Source organism: Balaenoptera ricei, chromosome 4, assembly GCF_028023285.1.
Source record: "Balaenoptera ricei isolate mBalRic1 chromosome 4, mBalRic1.hap2, whole genome shotgun sequence".
Taxonomy (NCBI): domain Eukaryota; kingdom Metazoa; phylum Chordata; class Mammalia; order Artiodactyla; family Balaenopteridae; genus Balaenoptera; species Balaenoptera ricei.
In genome coordinates this window covers 93,162,298-93,187,551 of record NC_082642.1, presented here as the reverse complement: position 1 = coordinate 93,187,551, position 25,254 = coordinate 93,162,298, and the positions used below count along the sequence as shown (strand labels likewise).

The 25,254-nt window shown below is 37.5% G+C and overlaps 1 protein-coding gene across 1 annotated transcript in view; it reads left to right on the top strand.

Moving 5' to 3' along the window:
* The window catches only part of SLC49A4 (solute carrier family 49 member 4), a 94,537-nt gene that overhangs the window by 50,510 nt on the left and 18,773 nt on the right, over positions 1-25,254 (top strand). The window contains exons 6-7 of the mRNA XM_059920985.1: positions 5,224-5,291; positions 8,409-8,536. Coding sequence (XP_059776968.1) covers positions 5,224-5,291; positions 8,409-8,536 — 196 coding nt within the window. The remainder of the gene's footprint in view (positions 1-5,223; positions 5,292-8,408; positions 8,537-25,254) is intronic.

Here is a 25,254-nt window from a genome sequence, read left to right as displayed (position 1 = left end):
ATCTTTATTCCTGCCCTGCCACTAGGTTCATCAGTACCTTTTTTTTTTTAGACTCCATATATATGTGTTAGCATACGGTGTTTGTTTTTCTGTTTCTGACTTACTTCACTCTGTATGCCAGACTATAGGTCCATCCACCTCACTACAAATAACTCAATTTTGTTTCTTTTTATGGCTGAGTAATTTTCCATTGTATATATGTGCCACATCTTCTTTGTCCATTCATCTGTTGATGGACACTTAGGTTGCTTCCACGTCCTGGCTATTGTAAATAGAGCTGCAATGAACATTGTGGTACATGACTCTTTTTGAATTATGGTTTTCTCTGGATATATGCCCAGTAGTGGGATTGCTGGGTCATATGGTAGTTCTATTTTTAGTTTTTTAAGGAACCTCCATACTGTTCTCCATAGTGGCTGTATCAATTTACATTCCCACAAACAGTACAGGAGGTTTCCCTTTTCACCACACCCTTTCCAGCATTTATTGTTTCTAGATTTTTTGATAATGGCCATTCTGACCGGTATGAGGTGATACCTCATTGTAGTTTTGATTTGCATTTCTCTAATAATTAGTGATATTGAGCATCTTTACTGCCATTTCAATTTTAGTGTCAAGATTTTGCTAGTCTCAGAAAGCAACTTCTAAAGTGTTTCCTCTTTTTCTATTATTGGAAGAGTTTATGTAAGTTTAGTGGTTTGGGGCTTTTGTTTTTCCCTAAATATTTGGTAGAATTCACTGATGAAGCCATCTAGTTTTCTTTGTGATATGAATTCAATTTCTTTAATAGCTATAAAATTATTCAAATTTTCTACTTATTATTGTGTCAGTTTAAGAAATTATACCTTTCTAGAATTTGTCCATTCCATCTCAGTTTTCAAATTTATGGTAATAAGTTCTTCATTGTATGATTTTATTAGGTCTCCAAGGTAAGTCATTGTATCATTCCAGATATTGATTTTCTGTATCTTCTTTCTCATTTTTTCCTTGAATAATTTCACCAGTAGCTCTTTAATGAATGCTTATTTTTTATTTCATCAATTTTTGATTTTATCTTAATTTTTTTCTATTCTGTTTTCTTGAGTGAAGTCACTTTGCTTTCATTTTTCTAACTTTTTAATATGAATGCTTACATCCTTGATTTTTAGCTTTTCTTCCCTAGTACATACATTTTAAGGCTATTTATGTCCTTTTAAACACAGATTTAGCTGCATTCCATGCATTCTGGATTTTCATTATTATTGAATTTAAGATATTTTCTAGTTTCCAGAGTTATTTAGAAGGACATTTCTTAACCTACAAACTGTGGAAGATCCTCTAGTTCTTTTTTTTTAAATTCCTAACTAAATTGCATAAATGTGGTCATAAGGATATACTATGATTTCAGTATTTTCAAATTTGTTGACCCCATTTTTGGTCATCCATTTCAGAAAATTCTTAGCCAATATCCCTTCGAAGCTCATGCTCCGTTTTCTCTATTTCTCTCTCCTTCAGTAACTCTAACCGTATATGTTATACTTTCACACTGTCTGTCCTATGTCTCTTACTCTCTGTTCTGAATTTTCTATCCTTCTGCCTTTCTGTACTTCAAACTGGATATTTTACCTAGCCTCTCTTCCAACTCACTATTTCAGTTTTCAGCTCTATCTAATATGCTGTTAAACTCATCTATGAGTTATTAATTTCAATTATTATATTCTTAAGTTATAAAATTTTTATTTGATGCTTTTTCATAGTTTCCAGATTTCTGTGGAAATGCTTGATCTTGTATTTTATTTTTTTGAACTATTAAAAATAGTTATTTAAAGTCTGTATCTCCTAACCGCTTTATCTGGATCCCTGTGTGTCTCTTTATATTTGTGATATTCATTCATGTTTTCTTATTTCCTTATGTGTTCAGTTATTTTTGACTGAGTGCTCAACATAGTATATTAAAAGTTGTAGAGATAACGTAAGCTTCAAATGATGTTCTTTTCCTCCAGAAAGAACTTATGTTTTTTCTTAGGAGTCTAGGGATACTTAATCTAGTTTCAAGAATTGAGATCATTTAAAGCTGGGTTTTAGTCCCTCAGAATACAATTCCATTTCTTCCTTCCTTCCTCCCTTCCTTCCTTCCTCTCTCCCTTCCTTCCTTCCTCCCTTCCTCCCTCCCTCCCTCCCTCCCTTCCTTCCTTCCACAGTTCCATTTCTAATTTACACTGCTCTTAGATGTAACTCTCAGAGTTCCCAGCTAAAGTCTGGGGTTTTCTACAAGGCCAACCACCTTAGAGCAGGCCTCGAACTCATATTTTTTTCTTCCTAGATCCACGAGGCTGTCAGTAACTTTTTAGCCCCTTAGCTACCTTTTCTGAAATCAGCAGACATACCCCTAAGGAAAAGTGTCCCCACATATCAGGCTTGCTCCTCTGGGCTTCCTTCTCAGCCTATATCATGGTTCCAGAATTCTGGATTACCTTCTTGGCTCTCTGCCACCTTCAGATAGATTTTCCACCCCAGATTTTCTGCTTTTTCAACGAGAATATTAATCCAAATTACCTAGTGTACCTTTACTATAAGAAGAAAGCCTTCTTTTAGTTTCTTAACCTATTTTTCTGGATAGCAGGTATTCCAAGCATGCTCAGTTTCAAGAAGGAAAGTGTAGCACCCATTTAGATGATGCTGATTTTGCACATCTTATGATTCATGTTATAAACCCTGAGAAGCCCTTCCAAGTACGTCTCTTTGTACAAACTCTGAGAGATACAGAGACCGTGAATCCTACCAGGTATTAAATAAAATGGAATTTAAAATTAAAAGCAGAGCTTCTGGGTTGGTGGACAAATGAAGGTGCTGCCCCCACCAATTAATTAATTAAATTCAAGCAAAGAAAAACTTTAATTAATTATTGGGTAGAATGTTATTAACTAAAGCAAATGTCATGAACAGGGGAAGGAGAAAAGCACAAAATGGCCTGAAAGGACCAGGGCTAGTACAGTCAGATACACAGTGGTTCTTCACCTGATGCAGGACCCCACTGACCTAGGGGATAGATGAGAATGTTTGTGGGGGCCTCATAGTATTAATGGACCTTAATCCATAGTATTAATTGATGCTAAATGTAAGGAGAGGGGCATTCTGAAGAACAGAGAATTCTCTTGCCCTTCATGCCAGTAGTATGAAAAAAATGTAGAGATAATTTAAGTTTCTGGTGTTATCTTTCTCCAGAGAGCATTTATCTTTGCTTCTGCAGCCAGACACTGGTAGAGCAAGAAGATTTGTATAAAGTTATTGTATTACATAGAGTAGACTAAGAATCCCAAAATTCTGAGACTTATGAAGAAATTCGTTTCTCATTCACATAGCAATCTAGGACAGTTTGCATAATAATCTAGGACAGTTGTTCACAGTTGGGACTGCTCGTTTCCTCACACTGATTTAAGACCTAGGTTGCTTCCACTTTGCAGGTCTTCTGTCTCCTAGGACCTTGTCATTATATGCATGGGTGAAGTGGGATGACCATACAGATTCCAGCTGGCAGAAAGGAAAGAAAGCATGGAGGGGGTATAGAGCTGTCTTCCAGGTTCTAGCCTAGAGGTAGCACACCTCACTTTTTCCCCTTCCATTAATGAGAACTTAGTCATGTGGTCACATGTATCTGAATAGGGGCTAGGACATGTAATCTAGCTAAGTGCCCTGGTAGAACAAGATATAACATATCTTGGTGGACAGCTGACAAGCTCTATCACAGCTGTAATGAAAAATGTGAGTAGAAAAATAATAAAAGGTAGAATTTAGTTTGGGCAGCTCTCAAGTGCCAGGTCAAGTTTGGACTTTGCCCTATAACTACAAGGAAAGCCAGTAACTGTTTCTGAGCAGGGAAGTGGAATGATTGGAATAATTATTCTGGCAATAGTGGGCAAAAATATTGCTATTACAGGAGTCCAGAAGTAAGAAATTAGATAATAAGCAAGTGTGATGGCCGGGGGAAGAGGAAAGAGGAGACAAAATCTCCCGATATTGTTAGGGACACACGGAATGTCAGGTATTGACAGCTAACAGGTCTTGAGCACTTTGCATTTATTAACTTATTTAATTCTCAGAAAAATCCTTACTATCCCCATTCTACTAATGAGGAAACTGAGACTTGGGGTGTAGTTGAGATAGAAGCCAAGTCATAGTAAGAGTTAAAGAAAAAGACTCTGACAAGTACAGGTTTCTGGTAACTGACTGTACTGCTGAACTGAATGAATAAGCATTTTCAGAGCTCTAACGGAAAACTGATGAATTCATAAAAGTGCTAACAAAAGATCAAGATGAAAAAAAAATTAATTACATGGGACTGAGTGAACTGATGAGGATGATTTTAATTTTTGTGACTTTCTGTTTGAATAAAAAAAAAAAAAGAGTTAAAGATACATGAGTGATTAGGAAATACAGGCAGCATTTGTAGATTGCTCTGAATAAGTTTGTCCATGAAGGTAGGAAAGAGACAAGACATTAGATGATGGAGAAACATCATCAAGTAACAATAACAGCTCTAACCTTTATTGAGCACTTCCCTGTATGTCGACTGCTGATCTAAGTTCTATATGTAGATTCTCTCATTTAGTCCATTTTATAGGTAAGACGACATAATTTGCCCAAAGTCACAAAGCTAGTAAATGGCAGGGCTGGAAATGTTTTCTTCAAGAGTGGAGCGAGCTATCCATTTGAAATCCAGCTCAAATTCTTTCTCTGTCTAGTCTCACCAGGTGCTCCACCCATACTCTCTCCCCGCCCCCCAACCCTCTCTTTCCCCTACTCTTCTGTGTTTCTCTTAATACATTTTTACTTGTGCCAGACACTTTAGCACTTAATTATTGCCTAGTAGTTTCCTGTATCTTGGCTGTATTTAAGCTTTTTAGGTCAGTGACCATCTTTTCTCCTTTGCCTGTTTTCTTAAGAGTTCTTGGTACAACACCTGGCATGTAGAACACATTTGAAAAATATCTGTTTGCGACATTGATTATTTTGTTGATTTAAATATTCCAATAAAAAGTTAATCAATGATGTATTTATTTAGATAAGTTTGTATTAATTAGTCACACATGAATCCTTTCATTTGATTCATTTTCTTAAATAGTGTTTCCTAGGTTTGCTGCCATTTAGCTATTAACATACTGATAATAGAGGATTTTTTTTCCATGCCTTCTAAACTTCAATATGATAATCTTGTATTAAATGTGTCTGCCACTTTCTTAACAGGTAGATGCTGGCTGGATTGGATTTTGGTCCATAGTTGGAGGCTGTGTTGTTGGAATAGCTATGGCAAGGTGAGAATATTTTACGTTAAACATGTGAGTGGGCAGAACCAAAAAAAGCCCAATGGGAGACTCCACTCCCCTAGGTAAACATTAAAATTGAAGGAAAAGTAAAACAGGCAAAAGTCAGATAAGGGCACTTGTTCAGGCTATAAGAAAATTCACATGCAGTAGGTAGAATTTGCTTCTACAAGAAACCTTCACAGGAGTAGTCCATCCTAAAATGTTTTTGGAGACTAGAGATGTATTTCCAGTGTAATTAAGCTGACTTTCTCCATATTATTAGAGAACAACATCTACAAATGGGACCCAAGGAAAGAGTATACAGTAATAAAGGCAAATTGATAGTTATTGAGATTAGAAAAGAATTGAAAAGAATCATTCATAAGAGCATCTCTAGAACTTTCCATGAAAAGTCAGTATCCTGATTAGCAGATATTTATTTCTGGTCATTTTTGGCAGGTATGACGCTATAGTTACCACATTTTGATGAAAAATGTCCGTAAAGACTTAGAGTTTCATCAAACTCCCTCTGATCTTAACCATTATGACAACACATTTTTAGAAAGAGACAGAAGAAGGAAAAAGCCTCATTTATTCTAAAAAAAGGAAAGAATGAAAATGTCACTCATATAGGTAACTACCTATAAAACTACTCTTGGTGTTTCCAGTGAGATAATGTTCATTCAATTTCCAAGTCATTTTACCCTGTTTAATCAAAAACAAAATTAGACAGTCAATTTTAGCAGGAATGGAAGAATCTAATTACATATTTGGGGAGATCAAATAAGATACGTGAAGCACCTTGCTATCTAAATATTTAAACACAATTGACACAGGATAATATTATATCTAAACCTTACAGTTTGCCTAGTGTTTCTGGGCTAATGAAAGAATAAATTGTCACTGTAATTTCTAAATCACTTTATCTGAGGTTTTTATAAGTTAGGAAAATATGAGGATAAAATCAAAAAGCTAAAGAAGAATAGGAGCATAGCTATTTGTAGGAAATCACTACACTGATACTAGAATACATTGACCTATCACATTTGATAAGAATCATATCTAATTTTTCTAATTAAATCTCCAAGCCAATGATAGCGAGTCATCATTTACCAAATCCTTTTCTGAGCACCACATAGGTCAAAGAGGGACATATTATGTATCAGAAATGACATCTCATATGCTCCTTTCTCTTTATTTTGTTCTACAAACCCTTAATTTTAACTATATGGAAAAGTTAGAATGAGGACATTTCTGTTTTTAAATTGTTGAAATGGAAGTTCTAAAAAGTACTGCCCTTACTCTGGGATCCAAAATCAATTGTAGGTGTCTCCTAAGCCTAAAATCAATTTTTAGATTATATTGAAAACAGCCTTTTTGGGATCCCTAGAACAGAATCTCCTGCTTTGGGTGGTTTTTTTTGTGATTATATTACTAAAGGTTACTACTAAATGTAATACTTTGGTCCTAACAGTACACTTTGATGGTATTAGCCCATTTGAAAGGACTAGGTATCTAAAATTGGTAGACCAGAGTAGTCAGTTTATTCTTGTAGGATCAGGCCCTGGAAAATTTACTCACTGTTCAACTTCACTCAGTTCTGATTGTACCAGAAAACTGTTTTATTCTCTCATACCTGGCCATCTGCCCATCTGACAAGTAAGTTTATGCAGCATAGCAAAATATAAATCAGAAAAGTGGTGAGCATGGAATTATAACAAAGCATTTGGATTTTCTTGAGGGGCATTTCCATCAAGCTGTGGAACCTTTTTCAGAGTACGTAAGAATTTTCTGTTTGTGAATTTTCATAGTAGAGAACTAACCAAAGTCACTAGGCAAAGGTGCATCCATTTTTCCCACCAAAAGATGGCATCAGCTCTCATAGGAAGTCGTTTTAGTCTAGATTACACTTTACAAACATGATTAACCACATCACATCAAATAAGTGCAAAATGAAAGATAGTATTGCCAGTCATATAATTACAGTAGAAATTAAAATCAATTTAAAAAACAGAGAAAACATGGTAAATGTTATATTTGGGATGGCATCAGTTTTTCTACAATAGGAACAATTCTGAAGGACAGAGTAAGCTGTGTACAGGCACAGCAAGAGGACTGTGCTTATATAATCAACGGTTCATCAGTAGATGAGGAAAAACAGTTGGCAAATGGATAACTTTTTGGTCATGACTAAATGATAAGCATCTCAACCAGGAGTTTCATGTTAATTCAAGACAAAGCAGGATTTTTGAGAACTTAAAATGCTGGAAAATATTATACACAAATTTTAGAATAAATTCACTATTCTAGAGCTATGTTTTTGCTGTTACAAAGCTTATAGTCTGATAGGGAAGACAAACAATAAATGCAAAAACAAGAGAAATTCCAATAGAGTTAAATGCTATGGAGAAAATAGAGTGTGGAGTTGGGATGGGGAGGGCTTCCTCCACAAGCATGGAGAGCCTTCCTGAACTGAGACCCAAATGACCTGAAGAATAAGCAGGAGTAAGTCATATGACGATCTGGGGGTACCAGCATTCCAGGACAGGTGCAAAAGCTACCGTTGCTGTGGGAAACAACCTTAGCATGTAAGAGAAACAGAAACAGGGCTGTGCAGCTGGAGAATAATAAGGCAAAGGGAAAGTGGAGGCAGAGACCAGACCGTATAGGACCCCAAAGGCTCTGGCGTAACCATTTGTATTTGTTCTCTAGGTGAGTTTGAATTTTGGGAGAGCCATCTTTGCAAGCTTACATCAACAAGTTAGCCTATTTTCTAAAACTAGGACAATATGTGCTCATTATAGGATGTTTGGAAATTACAGAAAAATATATAAAGAAAGTAAAGTGGCAATTAAAAACTCAGAATCCATCCTGTAACTTACAGATCCAGAACAGAGATCACATTTTATGTGTTTTGTAAGAGAAAAAAGAACGCATTTATCACAAAGCAACATTTATCACACACACACAAACACATAAAATGTATCAGTTTAAAAAAATCAAAAAACTTGCTTTTAAAAGCATTGAAATTTTTTCAAGAAATTATTGTTTAATGAAAATGTGCCATTGATGTAAATGGTATTTTAAAAATCCAGCTAGCATTCATAGAACATTGTTTCTTTTCAGGTTTGCAGATTTTATCAGGGGTATGCTGAAACTAATTCTTCTCCTCCTGTTTTCTGGGGCTACACTATCATCCACGTGGTTCACCCTGACCTGTTTGAACAGCATCACACACCTGCCTTTAACCACAGGTGAGCACAGACTTGTTTTGAACTTTGAATAAATAGTTTCAGTTTATAGAAGTATATACACACTGACAGTAGGACTTTTTCCATAAGTAATTGTTAAATATACAAAAAGGTCTCTCTTGTCTAGCCATCAGACCATCATCCTATCTAAAAAGAGCTCAAGAAATAACTAAAAACATTTCCATTGGATTTTGCATATGGAAATGTATAATCTTTAGCCTAAGCTTATATAGCATGGAAAAGCTTATATTCTTTTAAAAATCATATCAGAGCATAATACAAGTATTTTTTATCTTCTTTATAGCCGTTACATGATTGTTAAACAGGAAGGAAAATGAACAAAGGCAAAAAGCTATGATGTTTCAAGTACACACCAGTAAAATTCTTTGAATGAGCACCTGTAGGTTTATTTTATATTTAGCCTTTAAAAATTTTTTTTATTCAATTTATTTAAACTAAAAACAAAAACAAAAACCAAACAGTTCACCATTTCTCCCACCACCCCCCACCTCTTGCAACCACCAGTTTGTTCTCTGTTTCTGTGAGCTTGGCTTGTTGGGTTTTTTTGTTTGTTTGTTTTTGATTCCATATATAAGAGAGATCATACAATATTTGTCTTTCTCTGTCTTACTTCACTTAGCATAATATCCTCAAGATCTAAACATGTCACAAATAGCAAGATTTCATTCTTTATGGCTGAGTAATATTCTATTGCATATATATTCCACAATTTCTTTATCCATTCATCCATTGATGGACACTTAGGTTGTTTCCATATCTTAGCTATTGTAAATAATGCTGCAGTGAACAAGGGGGGTGTGTAGATACCTTTTTGAGATAGTGATTTCAATTCCTTCAGATAGGAAATGGAATTGCTGGATCATATGGTAGTTCTATTTTTAGTTTTTTGAGGAACCTCCATACTGTTTTCCATAGTGGCTGTATCAATTTACATTCCCACCAACAGTGTAGGAGGGTTCCCTTTTCTCCACATACTTGCCAACACTTGTTATTTCTTGTCTTATTGATAATAGCCATTCTGACAGGTGTGAGGTAGTATCTCGTTGTGATTTTGATTTGTGTTTCCCTGATGATTAATGATATTGAACTTCTTTTATTTGTCTGTTGGACATCTGTATGTCTTCTTTGGAAAAATGAGTATTCAGATCTTCTGCCCATTTTTTAATTGCATTGTTTGCTTTTTGGTACTGAATTGTATGAATTCTTTGTATATTTTGGATATTAACCCCTTATCAGATATATGGTTTGCAATTTTCTCCCATTCAGTAGGTTGCGTTTTCATTTGTTGATGGTTTCCTTTGCCGTGCAGAAGCTCTTTAGTTTGATGTAGTCCCAGTTGTTCATTTTCACTTTTGTTCTTTCATTTTTGGTGTCAGGTTCAAAAAATTATTGCCAAGACCTATGTCAAGGAACTTACTGCCTATATTTTATTCTAGGAGTTTTATGGTTTCAGGTCTTACATTCAAGTCTCTGATCAATTTTGTGTTAATTTTTGCATACAGTATAAGATAGTGGTCCAAGTTCATTCTTTTGCATGTGGTTGTCCAGTTTTCCTAATATCATTTATTGAAGAGGCTGTCCTTTCCCCATTGCATAGTCCTGGCTTTTTTGTTGTAAATTAATTGACCATAAGTGTGTAGGTTTATTTCTGGGCTCTCTGTTCTGTTCCATTGATCTATGTCTCAGTTTTTATGCCAGTACTATACTATGTTAATTACTATAGCTTTGTAATATTGTTTGAAATCAGGGCGTGTGATGCCTCCGGCTTTGTTCTTCTTTCTCAAGGTTGCTTTAGCTATCCAGGGTCTTTTGTGGTTCCACACAAATTTTGGGATTGTTTGTTCTATTTCTGTGAAAAATGCCATTGGAATTTTGATAGGGATTGCTTTGAATCTGTAGATCGCTTTGGGTAGTATGGACATTTTAACAATAGTAATTCTTCCAATCTATGAGCACAGAATATCTTTCCATTTATTTGTGTCTTCTTCAGTTTCTTTAATTAATGTCTTTAAGTTTTCAATATACAGATCTTTCACCTCCTTGGTTAATTTTATTCCTAGGTATTTTATTATTTTGATATAATTGTAAATGGGATTTTTTTTCTTCATTTCTCTTTCAGATAGTTCATTACTAGTGTAGAGAAATGCAAGATTTTTCTGTTGATTTTGTAGCCTACAGTTTTACTGAATTTATTAGTTCCAACAGTTTTTTGATGGAGTCTTTAGGATTTTCTGTATATAATATGTCATCTGCAAATAGTGTCAGTTTTGCTTCTTCCTTCCCAGTTTAGATGCCTTTTTTTTTTTCTTGCCCAATTGCTGTGACTAGGACTTCCGAATACCACGTTGAATAAAAGTGGGGAGAGTGGTTATCCTTGTCTTGTTCCTGATCTTAGAGGAAAAGCTTTCAGCGTTTTACCATTGAGTATGATGTTAACTGTGATCTTGTCATATATGGCCTTTATTATGTTGAGATACATTCCCTTTATACCTGCTGTGTTGAGCATTTTTATCATAAATGGGTGTTGAATTTTGTCAAATGCTTTTTCTCTGTCTGTTGGGATGATCACATGATTTTTATCCCTTCATTTTGTTAATGTGGTGTATCACATTGACTGATTTGCAGATGTTGAACCAGCCTTGCGTCCCTGGAATAAATCTCACTTGATCATGGTGTATGATCCTTCTAATGTATTGTTGAATTTGGTTTGCGATTTTGTTAAGGATTTTTGCATCTGTATTCATCAGGGATATTGGCCTGTAATTTTCTTTTTTTGTGGCATCCTTATCTGGTTTTGGTATCAGGGTAATGCTGGCCTTGTGAAATGTATTTGGAAGTTTCCCCCTCTTCTGTTTTCTGGAAGAGTTTGAAAAGGATTGGTATTAGTTCACCTCTGAAAGTTTGGTAGAATTCACCAGTGAAGACTTTTGGTCATGGACCTTTGTTTGTTGAGAGGTTTTTGATTACTGATCCAATCTCCTCCTAGTAACTGATCTGTTCAAGTTTTCTATTTCATCGCAATTCAGGCTTTGTAGGTTGTATATTTCTAGGAATTTATACATTTCTTCTAGGTTGTCTATTTTGTTGGCATATAATTGTATCATAGTAGTCTCTTGTCCTTTGTGTTTCTGTGGTATCAGTTGTAACACCTCTTTCATCTCTGACTTTATTTATTTGAGTCCGCTCTCTTTTTTTCTTTGTGAGTCTAGCTAAGGAGTATAATATAGGCAGTTTACTTATTATTAGCTCATCCAATTGACCTGAAACATTTATAGCTGCAGTTGTTTTTAATTGTTATTAGTATCATTTGGGGGTCTATATTAGTCTTTCTATGGCTGCTGTTAATAAGTTACCACAAACATAGTGGCTTAAAAAAACACCAATTTATTATCATATATTTCTGTAAGTTAGAAGTCCAACTCGAGTCTCATGAGGCTAAAGTCAAAATGTGGGCAGATACTAGGGAAGAATTTGTTTCCTTGCCTTCTCTAAGTTCTAGAGGCTGCCCACATTCCTTGGCTTATGGCTCCCTTCATCCATCTGTAAAGCTGGCAACAGCAGGTCAAGTCCTTCTCATATTGCATCTCATATTGCATTGTTCCTTCCTTCCAAGGTCTCCTCTTCCTCTGAACTTCATATTCTGCCTCCTTCTTCTACTTTTAAGGATCCTTGTGATTACATTGGGTCTACCGAGGTAATCCAGTATAGTCTCCCAATTTTAAAATCAGCTGATTAGCAACCTTAATTCCATCTGCAGCCTTAATCCTTTTTGCCATGTATGAAAACATTCGCAGTTTCCAGGAATTCACACATGAATATCTTTTGGGGGAAGGAGGGGACATCATTCCGCACAGTAATAAGTATGAAACAGGAAATGAGGGTGGCAGTGTCGTTCTGATTACAAGATTTGAGAAGTTGTATAGTGCCTGTCAGATGTACACATCCCATTAGTAAGTAATTGTGGTTATTTAAGAATGAAGTAAAAATCTATTTCTTTCAATATATGAGTATTTTTTAATGGCCACTAAATTATTAGGACATATATATATTTATTAAGTTGTTTGGACCTAACCAGGTAATTAACAGAATTGTTAGCTATTTCCTTTGGCCTCGAGGCACCACTAAAAAATTACTGAGATACAAAGGGTGCTGAGAAGGAAGGTTTGGAAACCTCTGCTCTGTACCGTCCTGCTGGGATTCCCTCTTTTCAGTGTTTATTGCTTTGCCTATAAATCCCAGTTGTCCAGAGTAATCTTTCTTTGGATACTTCGCACTTTTAACATACTAACATTCTTTCATTAGGGTTTTGAGCAATTTTGGCGAGTGTCCTGAGCCAGAATTTTTTATTATTCTGGTATAGTTTCAACTTTAGCAGCTGTACAACATTCTGGTGGAACAGTTTTAGTTTACAACTCTTCTTGTACATAGCATTACACTCAAATTTTTTTTTTGATACTGTATGTCAAGTATGCATCTGTTAGGTTTCACAAGAATATAGGCATGAGTACATGATGAACAGATTTGCTCCCTTGAATTAAGTGCAGAATATTCATTATAAGATAGTACGTTCATTAAATTTCATGTATTTGCTATTTAACCTGATAAAATTAACAGTTTTATCTCTGGATGGAGGAGATTTAGTTTTTTACCTCCTTTTTTGTCTGGATTTGTAACACTGAATTTGTTTTACTTTTATAATCAGAAAACATATATATATATTTGAAAACTATGCATCTTTTTATTTTATTTTTTTAACATCTTTATTGGAATATAATTGCTTTACAATGGTGTGTTAGTTTCTGCTTTATAACAAAGTGAATCAGCTATACATATACACGTATCCCCGTATCTCCTCCCTCTTGCGTCTCCCTCCCACCCTCCCTATCCCACCTCTCTAGGTGGTCACAAAGCACTGAGCTGATCTCCCTGTGCTATGCGGCTGCTTCCCACTAGCTATCTGTTTTACATTTGGTCGTATATATAAGTCCATGCCACTCTCTCACTTCGTCCCACCTTACCCTTCCCCCTCCCCGTGTCCTCAAGTCCATTCTCTACATCTGCATCTTTATTCCCGTCCTGCCCCTAGGTTCTTCAGAACCTTTTTTTTTTTTAGATTCCATATATATGTGTTAGCATATGGTATTTGTTTTTCTCTTTCTGACTTACTTCACTCTATGAAGTAGAGTATGACAGACTCTAGGTCCATCCACCTCATTATAAATAACTCAATTTTGTTTCTTTTTATGGCTGAGTAATATTCCGTTGTACATATGTGCCACATCTTCTTTATCCATTCATCCGATGATGGACACTTTGGTTGCTTCCATGTCCTGGCTATTGTAAATAGAGCTGCAATGAACATTTTGGTACATGACTCTTTTTGAATTATGGTTTTCTCAGGGTATATGCCCAGGGGTGGGATTGCTGGGTCGTATGGTAGTTCTATTTTTAGTTTTTGAAGGAACCTCCATACTGTTCTCCATAGTGGCTGTATCAATTTACATTCCCACCAACAGTGCAAGAGGGTTCCCTTTTCTCCACACCCTCTCCAGCATTTATTGTGAAAACTATGCATCTTTTTAAATCTTTAAAGAAAATTGATGTAATTGACCCCAGTCAAGACTGTTTTCCCATTCTGTCCTTAAAAATAATTATGTTGGACAGAAAGGAAAGCAGAATTCTAAATTAAATCAAGGCTAGAATTGAGAGGTTGAGTTTGAGGTAGACATCTTAACAATTGAATTTATAAATTCTACTGCTTTTGAATGTAAGTCTGTTTATTAATGTCACTTAGAAACTCCTGAAAGATGCATTTTTAAAAATATGTTTATTGGAGTATAATTGCTTTACATTGTTGTGTTAGTTTCTGCTCTACAAAGATGCATTTTTAACTTACAAATACACTGGGTTAAGGACTAGATTTGTTCACATACCTTCTCTGAATTACCATAGTATTTTTTTTCTCTTTCCTGATACCACTTAATAGTTACTTGAGTATATGTCTTATCTCCCTACCAGTCTGAAAATCTGGAACATGGACTTTTGCCTTTTAAATTCTGACCCCCAACTCCCACCCCAGTACCTAGCATAAGCCCTGAGTAATGAATGAATGAGTGAATGAATGAAGTATATTTTGTCTCCATTTTGAATCTCAGTAGATATGACTTATTGCCAATAATAGTCAGGAAACTTAGCCACTCTGTTATTCAGCACTAGCTGTAAGAAGGCAAAAGGGCATATTTTAATGGAACAAAAGAGAATTTGAATAAATCTGTCACAGACACTCTTACTGCCTTTGTAAAAATCTGACCTAATTCCTTTTAAGTAAAAAAGGTTTCATGAAAGGGAACTTACTACAAAATCTAATTATAGACACATCTAGACCTTTAGGCTGATATTTAAAGTCAGTAATGGCAAATTCATGTTTCTTTTTTTGCCAGAGTCATTCTTTTTTTTTTTTTTTTAATTGAAGTATAATTGCTTTACAATGGTGTGTTAGTTTCTGCTTTAAAACAAAGTGAATCAGTTATACATATACATATGTTCCCATATCTCTTCCCTCTTGCATCTCCCTCCCTCCCACCCTCCCTATCCCACCCCTCTAGGTGGTCACAAAGCACTGAGCTGATCTCCCTGTGCTATGCGGCTGCTTCCCACTAGCTATCTATTTTACATTTGGTAGTGTATATATGTCTATGCCACTCTCTCACCCTGTCACATCTTACCCCTCCCCCTCCCCATATCCTCAAGTCCATTCTCTAGTAGGTCTTTGTCTTTATTCCCGTCTTGCCACTAGGTTCTTCATGACCTTTTTTTTTTTTTCCTTAGATTCCATATATATGTGTTAGCATACTGTATTTGTTTTTCTCTTTCTGACTTACTTCACTCTGTATGACAGACTAACTCCATCCACCTCATTACAAATACCTCCATTTCATTTCTTTTTATGGCTGAGTAATATTCCATTGTATATATGTGCCACATCTTCTTTATCCATTCATCCGATGATGGACACTTTGGTTGCTTCCATGTCCTGGCTATTGTAAATAGAGCTGCAATGAACATTTTGGTACATGACTCTTTTTGAATTATGGTTTTCTCAGGGTATATGCCCAGGAGTGGGATTGCTGGGTCGTATGGTAGTTCTATTTTTAGTTTTTGAAGGACCCTCCATACTGTTCTCCATAGTGGCTATATCAATTTACATTCCCACCAACAGTGCAAGAGGGTTCCCTTTTCTCCACACCCTCTCCAGCATTTATTGTTTGTAGATTTTTTGATGATGGCCATTCTGACTGGTGTGAGATGATACCTCATTGTAGTTTTGATTTGCATTTCTCTAATGATTAAGGATGTTGAGCGTTCTTTCATGTGTCTGTTGGCCATCTGTATATCTTCTTTGGAGAAATGTCTGTTTAGGTCTTCTGCCCATTTTTGCATTGGGTTGTTTGTTTTTTTGTTATTGAGCTGCATGAGCTGCTTGTAAATCTTGGAGATTAATCCTTTGTCAGTTGCTTCATTTGAAAATATTTTCTCCCATTCTGAGGGTTGTCTTTTGGTCTTGTTTATGGTTCCCTTTGCTGTGCAAAAGCTTTTAAGTTTCATTAGGTCCCATTTGTTTATTTGTGTTCTTATTTCCATTTCTCTGGGAGCTGGGTCAAAAAGGATCTTGCTGCGATGTATGTCATAGAGTGTTCTGCCTATGTTTTCCTCTAAGAGTTTGATAGTGTCTGGCTTAACATTTAGGTCTTTAATCCATTTTGAGTTTATTTTTGTGTATGGTGTCAGTGAGTGTTCTAGTTTCATACTTTTACATGTACCTGTCCAATTTTGCCAGCACCACTTATTGAAGAGACTGTCTTTTCTCCACTGTATATGCTTGCCTCCTTTATCAAAGATAAGGTGACCATATGTGCGTGGGTTTATCTCTGGGCTTTCTATCTTGTTCCATTGATCTATATTTCTGTTTTTGTGCCAGTACCAAACTGTCTTGATTACTGTAGCTTTGTAATATAGTCTGAAGTCAGGGAGCCTGATTCCTCCAGCTCCATTTTTTGTTCTCAAGATTGCTTTGGCTATTCGGGGTCTTTTGTGTCTCCATACAAATTGTGAAATTTTTTGTTCTAGTTCTGTGAAAAATGCCTGTGGTAGTTTGATAGGGATTGCATTGAATCTGTAGATTGCTTTGGGTAGTAGAGTCATTTTCACAATGTTGATTCTTCCAATCCAGGAACATGGTATATCTCTCCATCTATTTGTATCCTCTTTAATTTCTTTCATCAGTGTCCTATAATCTTCTGCATACAGGTCTTTTGTCTCCTTAGGTAGGTTTATTCCTAGATATTTTATTCTTTTTGTTGCAATGGTAAACGGGAGTGTTTTCTTAATTTCACTTTCAGATTTTTCATCATTAGTATATAGGAATGCAAGAGATTTCTGTGCATTAATTTTGTATCCTGCTACTTTACCAAATTCATTGATTAGCTCTAGTAGTTTTCTAGTGGCAGTTTTAGGATTCTCTATGTATAGTATCATGTCATCTGCAAACAGTGACAGCTTTACTTCTTCTTTTCCGATTTGGATTCCTTTTATTTCTTTGTCTTCTCTGATTGCTGTGGCTAACACTTCCAAAACTATGTTGAATAATAGTGGTGAGAGTGGGCAACCTTGTCTTGTTCCTGATCTTAGTGGAAATGGTTTCAGTTTTTCACCATTGAGGACAATGTTGGCTGTGGGTTTGTCATATATGGCCTTTATTATGTTGAGGAAAGTTCCCTCTATGCCTACTTTCTGCAGGGCTTTTATCATAAATGGGTGTTGTATTTTGTCGAAAGCTTTCTCTGCATCTATTGAGATGATCACATGGTTTTTCTCCTTCAGTTTGTTAATATGATGTATCACGTTGATTGATTTGCGTATATTGAAGAATCCTTGCATTCCTGGAATAAACCCCACTTGATCATGGTGTATAATCCTTTTAATGTGCTGTTGGATTCTGTTTGCTAGTATTTTGTTGAGGATTTTTGCATCTATGTTCATCAGTGATATTGGCCTGTAGTTTTCTTTCTTTGTGACATCTTTGTCTGGTTTTGGTATCAGGGTGATGGTGACCTCGTAGAATGAGTTGGGGAGTGTTCCTCCCTCTGCTCTATTTTGGAAGAGTTTGAGAAGGATAGGTGTTAGCTCTTCTCTAAATGTTTGATAGAATTTGCCAGTGAAGCCATCTGGTCCTGGGCTTTTGTTTGTTGGAAGATTTTTAATCACAGTTTCAATTTCAGTGCTTGTGATTGGTCTGTTCATATTTTCTATTTCTTCCTGGTTCAGTCTCGGTAGGTTGTGCATTTCTAAGAATCTGTCCTTTTATTCCAAGTTGTCCATTTTATTGGCATAGAGTTGCTTGTAGTAATCTCTCATGATCGTTTGTATTTCTGCAGTGTCAGTGGTTACTTCTCCTTTTTCATTTCTAATTCTATTGATTTGAGTCTTCTCCCTTTTTCTCTTGATGAGTCTGGCTAATGGTTTGTCAATTTTGTTTATCTTCTCAAAGAACCAGCTTTTAGTTTCATTGATTTTTGCTATTGTTTCCTTCATTTCTTTTTCATTTATTTCTGATCTGATCTTTATGATTTCTTTCCTTCTGCTAGCTTTGGGGTTTTTTTGCTCTTCTTTCTCTAATTGCTTTAGGTGCAAGGTTAGGTTGTTTATTCGAGATGTTTCCTGTTTCTTGAGGTAGGCTTGTATTGCTATAAACTTCCCTCTTAGAACTGCTTTTGCTGCATCCCATAGGTTTTGGGTCGTCGTGTCTCCATTGTCATTTGTTTCTAGGTATTTTTTGATTTCCCCTTTGATTTCTTCAATGATCACTTCGTTATTAAGTAGTGTATTGTGTAGCCTCCATGTGTTTGTATTTTTTACAGATCTTTTCCTGTAATTGATATTTAGTCTCATAGCGTTGTGGTCGGAAAAGATACTTGATACGATTTCAATTTTCTTAAATTTACCAAGGCTTGATTTGTGACCCAAGATATGATCTATCCTGGAGAATGTTCCATGAGCACTTGAGAAAAATGTGTATTCTGTTGTTTTTGGGTGGAATGTCCTATAAATATCAATGAAGTCCATCTTGTTTAATGTATCATTTAAAGCTTGTGTTTCCTTATTTATTTTCATTTTGGATGATCTGTCCATTGGTGAAAGTGGGGTGTTAAAGTCCCCTACTATGATTGTGTTACTGTCGATTTCCCCTTTTATGGCTGTTAGTATTTGCCTTATGTATTGAGGTGCTTCTATGTTGGGTGCATAAATATTTACAATTGTTATATCTTCCTCTTGGATCGATCCCTTGATCATTATATAATGTCCTTCTTTGTCTCTTGTAATAGTCTTTATTTTAAAGTCTATTTTGTCTGATATGAGAATTGCTACTCCAGCTTTCCTTTGATTTCCATTTGTATGGAATATCTTTTTCCATCCCCTCACTTTCAGTCTGTATGTGTCTCTAGGTCTGAAGTGGGTCTCTTGTAGACAGCATATATATGGGTCTTGTTTTTGTATCCATTCAGCCAGTCTGTGTCTTTTGGTGGGAGCATTTAATCCATTTACATTTAAGGTAATTATTGATATGTATGTTCCTATTCCCGTTTTCTTAAATGTTTTGGGTTTGTTGTTGTAGGTGTTTTCCTTCTCTTGTGTTTCTCGCCTAGAGAAGTTCCTTTAGCATTTGTTGTAAAGCTGGTTTGGTGTTGTTGAACTCTCTCAGCTTTTGCTTGTCTGTAAAGGTTTTAATTTCTCCATCAAATCTGAATGAGATCCTTGCTGGGTAGAGTAACCTTGGTTGTAGGATTTTCTCCTTCATCACTTTAAGTATATCCTGCCACTCCCTTCTGGCTTGCAGAGTTTCTGCTGAAAGGTCAGCTGTTAACCTTATGGGGATTCCCTTGTGTGTTATTTGTTGTTTTTCCCTTGCTGCTGTTAATATGTTTTCTTTATATTTAATTTTTGATAGTTTGATTAATATGTGTCTTGGCGTGTTTCTCCTTGGGTTTATCCTGTATGGGACTCTCTGTGCTTCCAGGACTTGATTAACTATTTCCTTTCCCATATTAGGGAAGTTTTCAACTATAATCTCTTCAAATATTTTCTCAGTCCCTTTCTTTTTCTCTTCTTCTTCTGAGACCCCTATAATTCGAATGTTGGTGCGTTTAATGTTGTCCCAGAGGTCTCTGAGACTGTCCTCAGTTCTTTTCATTCTTTTTTCTTTATTCTGCTCTGCAGTAGTTATTTCCACTATTTTATCTTCCAGGTCACTTATCCGTTCTTCTGCCTCAGTTATTCTGCTATTGATCCCGTCTAGAGTATTTTTAATTTCATTTATTGTGTTTTTCATCATTGCTTGGTTCCTCTTTAGTTCTTCTACGTCCTTGTTAAATGTTTCTTGCATTTTGTCTATTCTATTTCCAAGATTTTGGATCATCTTTACTATCATTATTCTGAATTCTTTTTCAGGTAGATTGCCTATTTCCTCTTCATTTGTTAGGTCTGGTGTGTTTTGACCCTGCTCCTTCACCTGCTGTGTGTTTTTTTGTCTTCTCATTTTGCTTATCTTACTGTGTTTGGGGTCTCCTTTTCACAGGCTGCAGGTTCGTAGTTCCCGTTGTTTTTGTTATCTGTCCCCAGTGGCTAAGGTTGGTTCAGCGGGTTGTGTAGGCTTCCTGGGGAAGGGGACTAGTGCCTGAGCTCTGGTGGATGAGGCTGGATCTTGTCTTTCTGGTGGGCACGTCCACGTCTGGTGGTGTGTTTTGGGGTGTCTGTGGCCTTATTATGATTTTAGGCAGCCTCTCTGCTAATGGATGGGGCTATGTTCCTGTCTTGCTAGTTGTTTGGCATAGGGTGTCCAGCACTGTAGCTTGCTGGTCATTGAGTGAACCTGGGTCTTGATGTTGAGATGGAGATCTCTGAGAGATTTTCACCGTTTGGTATTACGTGGAGCTGGGAGGTCTCTTGTGGACCAGTGTCCTGAAGTAGGCTCTCCCACCTCAGAGGCACAGCCCTGATGCCTGGCTGGAGCACCAAGAGCCTTTCATCCACACAGCTCAGAGTATAAGGGAGAAAAAAATAGAAAGAAAGAAAGAAAGAGGATAAAATAAAATAAAATGAAGCTATTATAATAAAAAATAAGAAAAAAAATTATTAAGAGTAAATGTATTCAGAAAAAAATTTTTTTTAATTTTTAAAGATAGATTTATTAATTTTTTATAATAAAAAATAAGAAAAAAATTATTAAGAAAAAAATTTATTAAGAAAAAAAATTTTTTATTTTTTTAAAATAAAAAATATGAAAAAACTTATTAAAAATTGTTTTTAATTTCTAAAAATAAAAAATAAGGAAAAAATTATTAAGAAAACATTTATTAGGAAAGAAAACAAAACAAAAAAAACACAAAAAAACAAAAAAACGGATGGACCTAACCCTAGGACTAATGGTGAAAGCAAAGCTATACAGACAAAATCTCACCGAGAAGCATACACATATCCACTCACAAAAAAAGGAAAAGGGGAAAAATTAATATATCCTGCTCCCAAAGTCCACCTCTTGAATTTGGGATGATTCGTTGTCTATTCAGGTATTCAACAGATGCAGGCACATCAAGTTGTTTGTGGAGCTTTAATCCGCTACTTCTGAGGCTGCTGGGAGAGACTTCCCTTTCTCTTCTTTGTTCGTACAGCTCCCGGGGTTCAGCTTTGGATTTGGACCCGCCTCTGCATGTAGGTCGCCTGAGGGCGTCTGTTCCCCGCCCAGACAGAACGGGGTTAAAGGAGCAGCTGCTTCGGGGGCTCTGGCTCACTCAGGCCGGGGGGAGGGAGGGGTACGGAGGAGGCAGGGCGAGCCTGCAGCGGCAGAGGCCAGCGTGATGTTGCAGCAGCCTGAGGCGCGCCGTGCGTTCTCCCGGGGAAGTTGTCCCCAGACCACGGGAGCCCGGCAGCAGCGAGCTGCACCGGCTCCCGGGAGGGGCGGTGTGGAGAGTGACCTGTGCTCGCACACAGGCTTCTTGGTGGTGGCAGCAGCAGCCCTAGCGTCTCCTGCCCGTCTCTGGGTCCGCGCTGATAACCGCGGCTTGCACCTGCCTCTGGGGTCTGCGCTGATAGCCGCGACTCGCGCCAGTCTCTGGAGTTTGTTTAGGCGGCGCTCTGAATCCCCTCTCCTTGCGTGCCGCGAAACAAAGAGGCAAGAAAAAGTCTCTTGCCTCTTCGGCGGCTGCAGACTTTTTCTCGGGCTCCCTCCCGGCTAGCTGTGGCGCACTAGCCCCCCTCAGGCTGTGTCACGCCACCAGCCCCAGTCCTCTCCCTGCGATCCGACCGAAGCCCGAGCCTCAGCTCCCAGCCCCCGCCCGCCCCGGCGGGTGAGCAGACATGCCTCTCGGGCTGGTGAGTGCTGCTCGGCACCAAGCCTCTGTGCGGGAATCTCTCCGTTTTTCCCTCTGCGCCCCTGTTGCTGTGGGATCCGCGCTGATAGCTGCGGCTCGCGCCCGTCTCTGGAGTTCGTTAAGGCGGCGCTCTTAATCCCCTCTCCTTGTGCACCGCGAAACAAGAGGCAAGAAAAAGTCTCTTGCCTCTTCAGCAGCTGCAGGCTTTTTCCCAGACTCCCTCCCGGCTAGCACTGAAGCCCGAGCCTCAGCTCCCAGCCCCGCCCGCCCCAGCAGCTGAGCAGACAAGCCTCTCGGGCTGGTGAGTGCTACTCAGCACCGATCCTCCGTGCGGGAATCTCTCCGCTTTGCCCTCCGCACCCCTGTGGCTGCGCTCTCCTCCGTGGCTCCGAAGCTTCCCCCCTCTGCCACCCGCAGTCTCTGCCCACGAAGGGGCTTCCTAGTGTGTGGAAACCTTTCCTCCTTCACGGCTCCCTCTCACTGGTGCAGGTCCCGTCCCTATTCTTTTGTCTCTGTTATTTCTTTTTTCTTTTGCCCTACCCTAGTACGTGGGGATTTTCTTGCCTTTTGGGAGGTCTGACGTCTTCTGCCAGCGTTCAGTAGGTGTTCTGTAGGAGCAGTTCCACGTGTAGATGTGTTTCTACTGTATCTGTGGGAAGGAAGGTGATCTCCGCATCTTACTCTTCCGCCATCTTGCCCCTCCCCCCATTCTTTTTTTAATCAGGAAAATGTCTAGTCTTTTTCCAGTTTCTAGCAAACTTAGTGTTTCTATTATTACTTTTTATAAATCAGAAGAATTTACATGAAGTGTTTGAAAATATACACATTAATTATAACTGTTGACATAATAAATTAAAAGCTATTAATTTTGTTCAACCCTTGTGTTATAAGTGCTACTACTGCTAGAACCTTCTAATGCAATCTTTCTGTAGTCCACTGATCTTGATATTACTGTTGCCATCTCTATAGAAGAAAAACTGGATCATTCCATTCTATCTAAAGATGTACTATTTTGGTACATGTACTTGCTTACATACATCGTCTTGGAGGCTCTCAGTGGTATGCTTTTATTATTTCTTTAAGGAAACTCAATATTTAATATTGTATTATATCTTCATTAATTGAATTAGCTATAATAGGGCAATAAATAAACTCATGACTAGATAATAGGAGTTTCAAAATCTTGAAGCTTATGCTGTAAACAAAATTATGGAAATACATTATGTACTTTATCTGAGAACTAGATGTCTAGCCATGCTAGCCACAATTCACATGTCATTTTTCACCGAATAGATGAATACTTTGAAAATGGCATTTTGAAAAATGTTAGCACTTTGGTGTTGAGTTGGCTGAAACAGTGTAATTTGACTGTTGAACAGAAGATGCTTTGGGAGAGGTTCTTCATCGAATGCAAGTTACTAAGATGCCATGATGGTGATGTCGGAAACAGATAATGGGTGGTGAGAATAAGGGAAGGTGATTAGCTAGATAGAAGCCCCTTGAGGGTGATAGCCGACTACAAGCTGGCTTTAAGTGATAATTGAAGAAAGGAAATATATTTGGTTGTATTGAAAGGCATGTGACATGTATAGGTTAGAGAGTAATCCTCTTAATATATTTTTATGCATTTTGCCTTTGTTAAGATAATTATGTCCCATTTTAATAGCATGCAAAGAAATAAAAACATACGCTTGCCCAAAAATGGGGAGAAATGAGAAAATTCAGAAAAGGATGATCATGATTAAAGAAATGCACATTATTAAGGAAATTAGGGATTTTAAGCTTTAAAGAAAGAAGGCTAAGGAGTGAATTATTATTTTCAGTTTTATGAACTAAAAGTGATTACTCGTGTTCATGACTGATTAAGAAGCAGAAATAGAACATGGATTAAAAGACGAGAATGGATTTGTGAAATGCTCAGAGAAACGCTTCTTACTGAGGTCATGTAATGTTTATCCATGGAGATTTTCAAGAAGAGAAAAAAGTATTCAAATAGAATTTGTGTTTCTTGAAGGTAGAGGGTTTGACCAGGTGATCAGTCAGTGTTCCATGATTTAATAGTACATTGCCTTCTGCAGAACCATATGTCATTCTTTGGGAGCTTAAAAGTTACTGATAAACCTATACTACTTAGGATATCTGATTTCCCAACCAATCTCTACTCTGGGCCCACTGTTTCAAAGAATTATTAGTTGTGCTTCATTTCTGCAAGATAATAACTGTGCCTTCCAGCCATAAGGGACTCTAAACATAACTGTCAGTCTTTGTAGGACTAAACTTTGCCACTAAAGGGGCTAAACAAGGGACACCCACAAAGTAATAACACGTGGAAAGAAAACCATCACCATTAATGAATATTGCAGCAAAATATGCCCCCTCCTCTTTTGGAACCCCAGTTTCATTACTGCATATTTTATTTTACTTTTTATTTTATTTTATTTTATTTATTTATTTATTTATTTATGGCTGTGTTGGGTCTTCATTTCTGTGTGACGGCTTTCTCTAGTTGCAGCAAGTGGGGGCCACTCTTCATCGTGGTGCGCGGGCCTTCTCACTATCGCGGCCTCTCTTGTTGTGGAGCACAGGCTCCAGACGCGCAGGCTCAGCAATTGTGGCCCCCAGGCCTAGTCACTCCGCAGCATGTGGGATCCTCCCAGACCAGGGCTGGAACCCGTGTCCCCTGCATTGGCAGGCAGACTCTCAACCGCTGCGCCACCAGGGAAGCCCTATTTATTTTTTTTTATGGCTGCGTCAGGTCTTAGTTGTGGCACGCGGGATCTTTCATTGCGGTATACAGACTCCTCTCCAATTGCGGCGTGCGGGTTTTCTCTTCTCTAGTTGAGGAACGCGAGCTCAGTAGTTGTGGCGCACGGGATTAGTTTATCCGCAGCATGTGGGATCCCAGTTCCCCAATCAGGGATCAAACCCTCGTCCCCTGCATTGGAAGGCAGACTCTTCACCACTGGACCATCAGGGAAGTCCTGTACTGTGTATTTTAATTAGTGATAGACCATGAAGGCCACAGTAATCATTTTTAGGAAGAAAATGTGAGTCTGAGAAGAAAGGCACAGCTCAATGATATAGAAATGTATATCAGTGTATGTGTATATACATACATATGTATTCTATATATTCAACATGCCCAAAACGTATGAAAAACTCTGTAGTTGGCAAACTTTTGAATGTTTACCGTTTGCCTTTATGTGTACGTCTTTATTTCCAAAAGGAGTATTTTCACTTGCAATATCAAGTTTAATATAGTTTTTATAAATATTT